Raw genomic sequence first — 14224 nt, 5'->3', positions numbered from 1 at the left:
GCCGTGTAAGTGATATTGAAACAGGTGTCTCGGGTGTAACATGCCGCTTTGCTTCTGCCTTGCAGGGTGCCAGGAATTACAATTGCTACAGATATCATCTGCGGCTTTCCAGGGGAGACGGACGAAGATTTTCAGGAGACCATGAAGCTCGTCGAGCAGTACAAGTTTCCAAGCCTCTTCATCAATCAGTTTTATCCTCGTCCGGGCACCCCGGCTGCCAAGGCGAGGCAGGTCCCAGCGCACGTGGTAAGAACATGCTGTGTTGATTTCACATACCTGCCATTTATTCCCTCTTGTGTTTCTTTTTCTTTCTTTTTTTTTTTTTTACTTTGTAGCTGAATTAATTTCTTCCTCCCTCCTCGTGGCTTGCCTTCCGTCGAGCGGGGTCTGCCCGCATCACATACTCTAGGTGGTGATGCGGTGGCCAGTGTCTTCATCAGTTAGGCTAAGTTTAAACACAGTACAGCCTCATATATTGACATTGAATGACAATGTAAGCCGGGAGACACCCTTATGCTCCAAATCTACAAAGGGCATGTGCTAAGCGTGCTACAAAATAAAGGTACAATTCGTGCAACATATTTGATACCATAAATCATTTATTATTTAAAATCCTCTGCTAGGCAGACTGAAAAAAGCCCTGGTCTGTGTGATGTTACAGTGTTGAAAACTGTATACTGTGTTTCTTCTTACATCTTCAATGTTGATAGTTGAAGTTTGTGCGACTTGCCTTGCTAGTGTATAAAACATATGTGTACATATATATTTTTTTTCATATACACTCACACATAACCCACGACGAGGTGTTGGCGCGCTATATGGTGAGTAGCACGCTATTCTGTTACTCAAAGTTAGTGGTTATATGCTGTAACAGTGAAAATAAATGTGGCTTAATAAAATGCGTTATTTAAAATAAGTGTATTAATAAATGTGCATTTACCCATTTATTGCTATAGAGCCACGTTCACACTCCATACTATTACAGCGCAGTGTAACTAATGTGAGAACATTCTCCTTTCACCTCACAGATTGAACGTTACAGTGGTTTTTCAGATGAACAGTCTGCTTCTAATCGCAAGGGGTGAATCACTATGGTTTTATTTCATTTCATGGATTAATTCCATCATGCCCTGGGTTCACTTAAATACCTTAGTTTATGACTACTGTGCAAGAGCAACCAGCATGGCCTAAACCATATAAGTGGCTCCATAGAAAGTAATAAACTATTTGTTACCATCGTTAATGGAGGACAACATGATCCACTAAAGGTAGAAACACTCTGGATTAATGGTTGCTCCCACTCAGCAACGGTAATAAATGGCATCTGCGTTTTAAGTTCTCTCAATATGTTGAGTGTATATGCAAATAAATCCTACTGATAGCCTTTTCTTTTAAGTTTTGAAAATGGTTTAATGCCTACATCATTGTTGAAGGATACAGTGCTTGTTTATTTCTTTTTTTACCCAGTAGCAAAGAAGTCAGTTATTTGCTATATTGAATGATTCCTTGCGATTCATTGTCTTTGCTTCTCCCGTTTGTTACTTTAGGCAAATGCTCTACTTTAAAGAAAGCGATGCACTTGCCGCCTTTTCTCAGGCATGAGTTCCGACCTCATGCAATTATTACCAGCTGTAGTTGGTGGTTTCTTGTCCACTCATCAGCATACAGCTCCATGCTTGGCATCTCACACGGTGCCACTGTGTGACTCACTATACCGGCTCCCATCACACAGTCTTCCGCTGAGGAGCCGGTATCACACGGTGGCAGGGAAAACAAGCTGAAATCCACTGTAAATAATGGTTTTCTTGCTCTTTTTCTGAGGCTTTGACCTGCCGATGTTTATTAAGGAGTGTGGAAACACCACAGGGCATCGGCCCCAGCCTCAGCAAGCTTTTGTTGTTTGTTTTTTTGGGAGGAAGGGGCTTGGGGGTGGGGATGGGTTCAAAAGTGCCTTTTAGGTACTTCTCATCGCGATGCCCCGCTCCCTTCAAGGACCCGCCCCTCTTCACACAGTGAGATTGTTCTTCAAGTTGGCAGGTCTGCACCTCATATCCCCGTGAGCCTTTTTTGAGATTCATTGTGGGCTCATAAGGAATGTGGGAGGACTAGGAGGTAACAACTGAACTTTAGTTACTCTTGATTACATTAAGAGCAATATATGCATGAATGAATTGTTTAATATGGATGCCCAGGTTGCTGGCTTTTTAAATGTAATTTTGGGTTTAGCCATTTAAGGATTATTCCTTTCTTTGTTTGCAAAGATTTGCCAACTTTGTCTTGGTAGTAGTCTTATCCATTATCAGAAAGAGTTTAGTGGTATGACCTCTGACTTCCTTTCATATAATCGACCAACAGGTAAGTGACTCCCGTTTGAGTGCTTTGCCAGGACTGCTCAATGTGTACCTTGGGTATTCCCTTAAACTGTTGTTGTACGTCTTCATCCAACGACAGTGCACCCATCAGGTCTATGTTTGCTGTATGTAGCTCCTAGTTCGGTTCAGTGCGGATCTAAGGTTTTCATTACTACTGGCCTAATGGTTACGCAACAATAATATAATTAAATAGGCGGTTAGGGAGGCGAACCAAAGCTTCAATTGAACTAGATTTTTCTGGCTATGTTTTAGTTGCTGACCGGGTCCAGTGATACACCTGCAGAAGACAAAGAGTCATGAGATAACTTAATGCACAAGCCAGGCATTTTCTGAGATATTAAATAAATTGCTAAAGTTACTAAAAAGACAAAATAGAATTTATTTAGCCCAACTAGTATTAACATATTTTTGACCAGCCTAAATGAAAAATAGCCATGGGATAATTCCGGTCACTCAGAAATTAGTAAACCAATATTTTATTAGCTGGATTAAAAATAAAAGTGTTGCTACAGTTGATGTGTGAAATCCATATGCCCAGGTGTTCCCACTTGATGTAGTTTATAGAGAGCTATTTCTTTAGCATATCACTGCTGATGTCATTGTATTCTGAGATGATAATGTTCTGAAATGGTAGGTGAGTCTATTCTGATGATCAGTTAGAGCTAGATTTTGGGAGGTGAGCATGCACTTCTCCAGAGTTGTAACACAGACTTAACCAAAACTAGAAGTATTGGAATCATCTTTACAATGATGCTGTTTTCTTAATATGTCTTTTTCAAGTGTATACCTGTCCTGACAGTAGGCTCACTCTGGAGATGTTCAGATATTAAAAACTAGACTAAGAAGTGTAAGAAATGCGTTACTTACCTGTAACGGCAGTTATCCAGTATTGGTATCTTTCATAGATTCACATGCCTGAATCATTCCCCGTCGTCGGGGTGGGAGTCCCCGGTATATCAAATAGTAATGTCCTAAAGACATATATATACACTAATAGGCCCGAGGCCTCACATTAGTAACCTATCTGAGTCCTTTTGTGAAAAGGACCAAACTTTGGCCAGGAGCCAATCAGCTACTACCACCCTCTAGAACCTTCCTGGAAGGAGCCCTAGTCCCTCAGATTTTCGTAAGCATAGTGCTAAGTAGTACCTACTGAGAGAACCAAGGTGAGCGCTTCCAGGGGAAGCAGGTGGGTTGCATGTAAATCTATGAAAGATACCAATATTGGATAACTGCAGTTACAGGTAAGTAACGCATTTCTTATCCAGTATTATGGGTATCTTTCATAGATTCACATGCCTGAATCAGAGTAGCAAGCAATAGGCAGCACATTTCGCATAATATAGCATGTAAGACACTTGATAATAACTTATCAATAGTGTAACACAATAAACTGCAAACAGTAGCAGGATAAGAAATGTGCAATTAGGTAATAGGAAAGGTGGGATGAAAGGAAGAAGGCTCACCTCTAATGAAATAGATGACGGAGCACCGCCTGACCCACTGCTGCATCCTTCATAAGTTCTGAATCCAAGCAGTAGTGCTTGGTGAACGTATGTGGTGTCTTCCATGTCGCCGCTCTGCAAATGTCGACAATGGGCACCCCAGAAAAGAGCGCCATGGAGGTGGAAACCGCTCTAGTGGAATGAGCCCGAACTTTGGAGGGCAGAGGATGTCCCGCCTGCTGATGGCAGAAGGCGATAGCCGCAGAGATCCATCTTGAAATGCTCTGCTTTGTCAATGGTAGGCCTTTCCTGGGCCTGCTGAAGGCAATACATAATTGGTTGGATTTGCGAAACTGTTCTGTTCTATGAAGGTAGAATTTCAGGCATCTTTTCAGATCCAAGGAATGTAGAGATCTTTCCGCTGTTGAAGATGGATTAGGGAAGAAAGATCTCAGGACAATAGGTTCGTTTAGATGAAAAGCAGACGGAACCTTTGGTATGAATTTGGGGTTAGTCCGTAGAATGACTCTGTCCTGTCTGAATTGAAGAAACGGGTCCTGAATACAGAAAGCCTGTAGCTCACTCACCCTCCTTACTGACGTGAGAGCCAGCAAGAGAGCTGTTTTCCATGACAAATATTTGAGATCCGCTTTATGTATCGGTTCAAAGGGGTGTTTCATCAACTGTGCCAGGACAATATTGAGCTGCCATGTAGGTGGTAAAGGTCGCACTGGAGGATAAGTCCTGAATAAGCCTTTCAGAAACTGCTTGATCAGTCTATTGGACCATAGAGAAGCACCAGATGAGGAGCGTCTGAATCGAGATATGGCTGCCAGGTGGACTTTGATTGAGGCATGGGCCAATCCCGAGGTGGCTAGGTGAAGCAAGTAGGGCAGCAGTTGTGCTGGAGACGACGAGAACGGGTGCAGTTTGTTAGCTTTACACCATAAACAGAATCTCTTCCACTTAAGGGAATATGTCTTATTGGTACTGTCAGCCCGGGCCCGGGCTAGGACGACCCTGCAGTCCTGAGGGATATCTAAGTCCTGGAATTCTCTGAACTCAGGAGCCAAGCCGATAATCTGAGAGATGTCAGATCCAGATGCTGGACTTGCCCCTGGTTCATAGTGAGTAGATGCGGGTAAGGCCTGAAAGGAATCGGAGGCTCCAGCGATAGAAGGTGAAGTTCTGTGAACCAGTGTTGGCCTGGCCACGCCGGGGCTACCAGGATCAGGGTGCAATGCTCTGCCTTCAGTTTCCGAAGGACCCTGGGGATCAGCGGAAATGGTGGGAAAGCGTAGGCAAAGACGTTGCACCATGTCATCGAAAATGCATCCCCAAGCGACCCTTCCTGGGGAAGCCAGCTTGCGTAGTGTTGGCATTTTGCGTTGATCTTCGTTGCAAATAGATCCAGGTGAGGTCTGCCCCATCGGAAGAACACTGCGTCGAGGGCATGTTGGTCGAGCTCCCACTCGTGGCAGATGGAGCGTTGCCTGCTGAGAGAGTCCGCCAGGGTGTTGTCTGCTCCTGGGACGTACTCTGCCCTCAGCGAGATATTGTGTTGTAGTAGCCACTTCCAAATCTTCTGCGATTCTTGAGACAACGTCATGGATCGAGTCCCCCCTTGTTTGTTTAAGTAGTGCATTGTGGTGGTGTTGTCCGTCCTCACAAGCACTGGGGAGTTCCTGATTCTGGGCAGGAAAGCACGAAGAGCCAGGTATACTGCCCTCAATTCTAACAGATTGATGTGGAGCAGTTTCTCGGCTGCCAACCATTGACCATGTATCTGAAGTTCCTGCAGGAACGCACCCCATCCTTCCAATGATGCATCCGTTGTTATCACGTGTGGGGAGATTGGAAGCAGAAATGGAAGGCCCTGGTTCAGGTTTTTTATTTGAAGCCACCAGTGTAGGGCCTTCACCATGAACGGGGTGATCCTGAGTCGATCGTCGAAGGATCCCGTACTTTGAATCCACTGAGCTGCTAACGCCTCCTGTAAGGGACGCATACGGAGGCGGCAGTGTGGAATTAGGAGGATGTTGGATGACATCATCCCTAACAGTGACTTGAAAAGTCGCACTTTGATGATCTTCTTGCGCTGAATGTGTGCTGCCAGCGACCTTAGTTTGTCTTGACGTTCCTGTGATGGAAAAGCCTTTTCCTGACTTGTGTCCAGAATTGCTCCCAGGAAAGTGAGGCGTTGAGAGGGCCGCAGTACTGACTTTTCCTGATTGAGTGTAAGTCCTAGACTCTCGAAGAGCTGAAGACAGGCGTTGGAGGACCTGTTCACACCTTCTAGAGTGGGAGACTTGATGAGCCAGTCGTCCAGGTAGGGGAATACCTGGTGATGCTGCTGGCGAAGGTAGGCTGCTACTGGAGATAGGCATTTTGTAAAAATGCGTGGCGCCGACTTTAGGCCGAATGGCAACACTCTGAACTGGTAATGTCTGTCCGCCACCGTGAACCTTAAGAATTGGCGGTGACTTTTGTGGATGAGAATGTGGAAATAGGCGTTCTGGAGGTCTAAGGACACCATGAAGTCTCTGGAATTGAGCAGTTGCAATACCTCTTGGATGGATACCATACGGAACGATTGTTTTTTGAGGTATGCGTTGAGGTTCCGTAGATCCAGTATAGGTCTCCATTTCTTCTCCTTTTTTTTGTATCACAAAGAACCGTGAGTAGAATCCTTTCCCCCTCTGCCCTCTGGGAACTCTTTCTACGGCTCCTTTTTGAAGCATTAGTGAGAGTTCCGCTTGAAGAAGATGAAGATTCTTGTGTGGCATTGGGCATGGAGGGTTCGAAGGAGGAGTGTCCACAAACTCCAGAGTGTGCCCGAACCGAACCAGTTGGAGAATCCAACGATCCGTAGTTATTTTTTGCCAATTGTGGAAGAAGTTGGAAATTTTTCCTCCAACTACGTAACATGGAGAAGAAGCGGAGGCCTGTTGGAGAAAGAAGTCACTGTCTTCTAGGGGGATTTTTCTTTCCTCCTCTCCCTCGAAAGGAGGACTTATTATAAGAAGACCGGCCTTGTTGCTGCCTCTGTTGGTATTGAGGCTTGTATTGCTGGGACGATACATAGGAGGATTTGTACCCTTGGTATCCACCTCTTGTTTGCTGGCCTCTTCCTCTGGAGCCCCGAAAGGAAGTATTCTTATACTGGAGTGTTCCCAGGGATCTTGCTGTTTCGGTATCTTTTTTGATACCCTGGAGCATCTCGTCGATATGCGTCCCGAAGAGAAGCTCGCCGTCGAACGGCATGTCCAGCACCTTGGCTTGGACTTCTGGCCGGAAAGATGTAGCTTTCAGCCAGCCTTGGCGTCTAAGGACAGCCGCTCCCGCCAGCTGGCGAAATCCTGTTGAGGCGATATCCATCGCCACATCAATAATCTCCGAGGCGGACCGCTCACCTTCAAGGAGGATTTTCTTGACCTCTTCCTTCTGGTCCTCTGGCAGTGTGCCTAGGTATGGGGCCACATCTGCCCACATCTGGCGATTGTAGCGTCCCAAGAGCGCAAGCGAGTTTGCCGCTCTGACATTAATGGCCGACATCGACGAAAACCTTTTCCCGATGTTATCTAGTTTCCGGCCTTCCTTGTCCGGAGGCGCAGTCAGTGCGGCTGCTGGGTTGTTGGATTTCCGCTGCGCGGCCTGTGTGATCCCTGAGTCCGGTTTAGTATGGCCTGTAAGGCATGCCGGTGTCTTGTCCGGGGCCTTGTATTTTTTATCAAGCCTGGCCGGCACTGGAAGTAGAGATGCGGGGTTTTGCATTATCTTTACTCCCTGGTCCCAGATGTGGTCAATAATCGGGATTGACCGGACCGTCTTCTTGAACGGCTCCTTAAAGTCGTATAGGAAGCAGTCCTGAGGTTGAGTGGTCATCTCTATTTTGAACCTAGCTGCTGCTCGTTCTATAATATTGTGAAACCCCCCGATGTCCTCTGGAGGGGAGTCCGCCTGAGCCTGGTCTGGGGAAGCTGGATGTGAGATGACGTATTCGTTCCACTCGTCATCCTGTATTTCTCCCTCTTCCTGTTGACCCTCCTCATCTTCTTCCACTGCTTCCTCTTCGTCCGAAGATTGTTGTGGAGGCAGAGATACCGGATCTGGGGTAATCACCAGAGGAGGTGGTCTATGGCGAGGAGGAGGAGCTGATGACACGGTTACAGGTGGCACCACTGGAGGAGGTGGAGTAGGAGGGAACCGCTGTTTATAGTCCACTATAAGTAACTGGAGGTCCGATACAATTGCAGCCGGAAGGCACACGATAGGCTGTGAGGGAGGAGGCGAATGATATTCCTCTTGATATGGGATTTCTTCCTGATCCATATCTTCGTAGTCCGAACTCTCGTGAACCTTGACCAGTAGCTGAGATGGGCTTGTTGCAGCTGGGAACATGGCGCCATCATCATAGTCCTCAGTCTCCAGTAAATTGGCCGGCGGCAGTGGCTGGACTCTGCTAGGAGACGTCGCTTCTGGCATCAGCGTATGCGTCGATACCTTGAAGTGTGTATAGGTATATTTTACCTTGGGAGAGCCCTCCGTCGACGGGCCCGTCGACGGGGTGGTCGTCGACGGTGAGATATTGACAGCCATCGTGGACTTCTCTGTCATCTTCACCGACGACGATGTATGACGGTATCGTCGTCGACCGTGGATTCTTCGTCGACGGCACTGTTGACTTCTTCGTCGACGGTTCTGTCGTCGACGGCCTCGTCGACGGTCCTGTCGTCGACGGCCTCGTCGACGGTCCTGTCGTCGACGGCCTCGTCGACGGTCCTGTCGTCGACGGCCTCGTCGACGGTCCTGTCGTTGACGGCTTCGTCGACGGTCCTGTCGTCGACGGCTTCGTCGACGGTCCTGTCGTCGACGGCTTCGTCGACGCTGGTGTCGACGTCGACGCTGGTGTCGACGAGGTCGATGGGAATTTCATCGACGACGATGGCTTCAGCTTCGTCGACGAAGGAGCTGTCGTCGACGGCGGCGTCATCGACGATCTTTTGACAGGAATAACAGACGTTATGTACCTACCCGACGACGATGAAGATGAAGTAGATGTCGTCAAGGTGGTGAAAGCAGAAGCTGTCGACGTAGAGATGGTGACTGTCGACGCTGTGACAGGCATGGCAGAAGACACTAGCGCGGGCTTTTTGAAGGTTTCCTGAGTAGAAATCTTCACTGCCATGGTTTTAGGATGACCCTCTGAAGACTTAGGCGTCTTCTTTTGAGGAGTCATATTAGACGGACTTGGAGATGTCTGTCTCGGCCTTTTAGAAGGAGTGTGAGCTCCCAAAGGAACACTCGCTCTCACCTGAGGAGATTACTTGATCTTTGTCCTTCAGCCTCTGAAGCCATAGAAGCAGGCATTCCTCTCTGTCTTTTAGAGTCTTGACAGAGAAAGTGCGGCAGACCTTACAGTCCTTGGCAGAATGGTCAGGGTAGAGACAGTAGAGGCAGTCTTCATGTTTGTCATCTGCATGCAGTCTCAGCTTCTTACAAGAGGCACAGGGTCTAAAGAGCCCTTTTTAGGTCTCGCCTGTCGATGCGCATGCGCATCGAGCAAGCGAGACTATAGGGGCTCATCCAGACTTTATCTAACTTGCAAGGAATCGTGGCGATTCTTTGCAGTGCCCGTGACTTTTAAGCTCAATGCGCATGTGCATTGAGCTTAAAAGCGCGTGCACATGCACCCAGCCGCCTACTCTCTCTCTCAGCCTTCCCACAACTCCGCCCCCTCACTACTTGATTGCACGGCCGCTAGGCCGTGCCTCCCCTACTCTCCTCCCCCCTCCTCCTCTCCTCCCATGCCTGCCTGCCTCAACTCTCCGCCTCCCGCCCCCTCCCCCTAGTTTATTGTGTTTATTTGTATTTCTCCCCCAGGTCGACTGCTGTGCTAGGCTCCTCTCGTTGCGCTGGGTCCCTCCCTCCAAACTTTCCTGGCTCATTCACTTGCTTACAGTCTGCTGCTGTACTGAAGGTCCCCGCTCCCTCTGCCGAGTGTTTTGTTTCTTCTTATACCAGCAGCCGCACATGGTAGTCTGGTTTACGGAAGTTTCTGTACCAGAATTAGTGGCTTGTACATTGATGGCAGCCACCCATGTCAAACCACGTTTGGTGCCGACACTGTTCTTCGGCTGATAAAGGCAGTTTGCCTTCACGACGGAGGTCTGTGTGAGCCCACGCTGCAGCAGGGCGCATTATTAACCCCTCTGCTCACAATTGACGAATACTTGTTAATGTACCGGGAGCACAAATGGGTGTCTTGGAACCGGAGGACGTTGATCGGAATTCACTGCAGGCCCCTTACCCAGACAATCACTGACTTGGATTTTGGTTGCTTACAGCAACATAACCTGTGTTGTTTTTGTGTGTATAGCGCTGCATATCGCACCAGTGGTGTCGTTGCGCTTCAGACGTTGGTTAACAGGAGAGCAGCCGCCTACTCTCTCTCTCAGCCTTCCCACAACTCCGCCCCCTCACTACTTGATTGCACGGCCGCTAGGCCGTGCCTCCCCTACTCTCCTCCCCCCTCCTCCTCTCCTCCCATGCCTGCCTGCCTCAACTCTCCGCCTCCCGCCCCCTCCCCCTAGTTTATTGTGTTTATTTGTATTTCTCCCCCAGGTCGACTGCTGTGCTAGGCTCCTCTCGTTGCGCTGGGTCCCTCCCTCCAAACTTTCCTGGCTCATTCACTTGCTTACAGTCTGCTGCTGTACTGAAGGTCCCCGCTCCCTCTGCCGAGTGTTTTGTTTCTTCTTATACCAGCAGCCGCACATGGTAGTCTGGTTTACGGAAGTTTCTGTACCAGAATTAGTGGCTTGTACATTGATGGCAGCCACCCATGTCAAACCACGTTTGGTGCCGACACTGTTCTTCGGCTGATAAAGGCAGTTTGCCTTCACGACGGAGGTCTGTGTGAGCCCACGCTGCAGCAGGGCGCATTATTAACCCCTCTGCTCACAATTGACGAATACTTGTTAATGTACCGGGAGCACAAATGGGTGTCTTGGAACCGGAGGACGTTGATCGGAATTCACTGCAGGCCCCTTACCCAGACAATCACTGACTTGGTTTTTGGTTGCTTACAGCAACATAACCTGTGTTGTTTTTGTGTGTATAGCGCTGCATATCGCACCAGTGGTGTCGTTGCGCTTCAGACGTTGGTTAACAGGAGAGCAACCTAAAAGTGCGATTTTAGGATATTGCCAGGTTGTTATGATAGTAGAAGCTTAGTTACAAAGGCGCTGCTTTAATTCGTTTTGATAAGTGCTGCGTTACAGCCTCGCAAGCTCAATGTGGCATGTTAAGGACCGCCCATGAAAATTCCACTTCACCAGTAGAGAACGGTTCCAATTCGATAGGACTGACCTTGTGTAAACCTTTGTCCTGTATAGTTCTGAGGCAAAAAACGATATTATGATACAGTACAACCATTTGTAAATAGACTTCTGAAATTTCTGTTTCGCACTTGCACATTTTCCTATTATTCTTCATGTAATCTTTTACCGATGTCCTTAACTTAAACAGGGGCAGGAGGTTGTGAGGTTGCTCTTTCCCATTTATTGTTCATTGTTGATGAAGGTCTGAGTTAAAAAGTTAAGACGATGTGAGCATTAATCTCCATAAGAAATTCACATACCCAATGCAAGCATCTTACACTGTATGCAGTTCACTTTCAAAATGAGATTATCTAAATAAGCCGTTTAAGTCAGTGTTGTTTTCAGTTGACTCTCTTATTTACAGATACACGACATTGGAAAATGTCCAGACATAGCCCTATAGCCTAGTTTCATAAGTCTAATGACATTTGGAAAGAGGTTCAAAGTTTTACACTTTTTTAAACCCGGTTTTATTTATTTTTTCTCTGCAAATAATCAACTCTATATGGTAGGATAACAGTTTCCAAAGCTAGAACATTCCCTTCCCCCAGGAAAAACACTTACTCCTGACCTTCACAGAAGTCGTGGTTCAAATGGGAAATGTTATAAAAAAAAACCTGTAAGGTTAACCACAAATGGGCTTATTTACAAACCCCTTTCGCCATCAGTGCGCCACTTTTAAAATGGGAAAAAGTGGCATACTTGTGGTGCAAGGGGCTTTTAAATAAGCCCCTTAAAAGCACCTTGCGCCACAAGTACACCACTTTTTCCCATTTTAAAAGTGGCACACCGGCGGCGCAAGGGGCTTGTAAATAAGCCCTAAAGGTTCCCCACCTTGTTTTAGGAAGAGCCTGGGCAGTGCATGCGCTGTGCGAGAAATACAGTAGTGGAGTATGGACTTGAAGCCCCGCCCACTCTCTGCCCATATTTGTAATTGGCTTGTGTTATTGTCCTTCGAAAACACTGGCCTCCGATTCATTATTAGGCTAGTTAGTCCCTTCTTGGTACTGCCTTGTCTGCTTTTGTTACCTCCCATAAGGACTGGCCCTTTTACTTGTCTTGTTACACGTTTTTCTTTATCTTGGCTCTCAACACTATTTTATTTAACGATTTGCCCCTATTTCACCCACTGCCTTGCGGGACGCCCCCCCTGCTTTTATTTTATTTACTAATGGTGCTCCCCTTTAACGATAGTGGCCGCGTTTTAGTATTTATTTATTTTAACAGCACAGTCCGCGTTTTTTATTTAGCAGCTGCGCTTACTTATTTATTTGTTTGTTTACTAGCGCCCATGCCACGCTTTCACATTCAAAGAGGCCTTGCCCCTTTCTTTACACAAACCACGTCTAAAGAAAGGTGCACAGCCGACATTAAAGTAAAAGGGTGGCATGGGTGCTTTTACCAAAACCAAACCATCAGTTTGTCAACTTGACAAACAGATTCTTTTCTTTTGTCAAAGCACCCATGCCGCAGTTTCACTTCAATGTAGGAAATGCCCCTTTCTTCAGACGCGGCGTGTCCAAAGAAAGTGGTGCGGCCTTCATGAATTTGAAAGCGCCGCATGGGTGCTAGTAAATTTTAATGCAATAGGTCTTAAATTTTTTAGAGTTTAAGCTATTGCATTGCCAATAGCTCAAACTCTCGTAACTGCGAGACCTATTGCATTGCAAATGCTTGTTTAGGAGTGGCAGACATAGTAGATTCTAGCCTTCCTTCACAAGAGTAAGTATTGAGAGAAAAATATGGATTAAATCCAGAAATAACAGAAACCTGAGCAGAGCTCAGTGGAGACTCCCTTAGCACGAAGTGCGGTAGAAAATCTGAGGGACTGGGGCTCCTTCCAGGAAGGTTCTAGAGGGTGGTAGTAGCTGATTGGCTCCTGGCCAAAGTTTGGTCCTTTTTACAAAATGACTCAGATAGGTTACTAATGTGAGGCCTCTGGCCTATTAGTGTATATATATGTCTTTAGGACATTACTATTTTATATACCGGGGACTCCCACCCCGACGACGGGGAATGATTCAGGCATGTGAATCTATGAAAGATACCCATAATACTGGATAACTGTGCCGGTCTTCTGTCCTGCTTGCATGTGGTTCAATTGTGAGGCTGTGGACGGAAGATTTGGATACCTACTGTCCATAATTTGTAAAAGAATAAGAATAGGAGGCCCAAAGATTTGATCATAAGCTGGCAGCCACGCTATCGGACTTTTGGCTGCCAAATACCATTCTGTGAAGTCTTGATTCCACCTCATGTCTCTTTAATCCACCACCGTTCACGCCCTTAACCTCTCTCTTACAGGTTCTTTTCCATCCCTTTGTCACTTTTTTTAAATCTTTCTATGTCTCCTTCTTTCCTCTTTCGTGTTTTTCCTCTCTTGCTCTTGATCAAAGCCCGTTGAGTAAAAATAACTGCTGGTCCCCAAAAAAGAATGCTGCAACCACTGGCTCAAATTAAATACTGTGTAGCTATCTGGCGTCACCTGTGAACTGATCAAGTGATTTCCAATAATAAGAAATAGAATATCTCTAACTCACTAATTAAACTCAAATGGCAGCTAAGAAAATCAAAGTAAAATCCTGTAGGCAAATGGGCTCAAAAGACCAAGTCTAAAGAGAGGTTTGACTCCCTTCCTCACAACCAAATGACGCACTTTCTTCCAGGCGCTCGCATAACTGAATGGCGTATCGGCTCTAGAAGAGTGGATAGATGAAATAGTGAGTGTTGCAGATATGCTGTTTGGTAATCCCAAAGCTACTCTGGTCTCACTCTGCTCTTTTCCTAAGTCTATTTCTTCTCTGGTCTTTTGAACTCTTTGGGATGACCACAGATGAGCTAGGAATGTATTTGAAATAGCAGAACTGACCTGAGTGAACCACAGGAGTTGTGTTAGTATTAGGACAGAATTCTATTCAAATGTCTTACTGTCAGCCATTTTATACACAATAGCTGAAGATCTTATCTTTCAGAATTGATTGTGTACCGAAAGAGCAAGTCTGGTCTTCCTGCTGTGTTGACCGATTTC

At 46.5% G+C, this 14224-nt stretch overlaps 1 protein-coding gene across 1 annotated transcript in view; it reads left to right on the top strand.

The window, feature by feature from the left end:
• Positions 1-14224, top strand: part of CDKAL1 (CDKAL1 threonylcarbamoyladenosine tRNA methylthiotransferase) — a 2471408-nt gene that overhangs the window by 2002697 nt on the left and 454487 nt on the right. The window contains exon 11 of the mRNA XM_078687932.1: positions 66-246. Coding sequence (XP_078544058.1) covers positions 66-246 — 181 coding nt within the window. The remainder of the gene's footprint in view (positions 1-65; positions 247-14224) is intronic.

Source organism: Lissotriton helveticus, chromosome 4_1 (genome assembly GCF_964261635.1).
Source record: "Lissotriton helveticus chromosome 4_1, aLisHel1.1, whole genome shotgun sequence".
In the NCBI taxonomy this organism is placed as follows: domain Eukaryota; kingdom Metazoa; phylum Chordata; class Amphibia; order Caudata; family Salamandridae; genus Lissotriton; species Lissotriton helveticus.
This window is presented reverse-complemented; position numbering and strand designations above follow the sequence as displayed.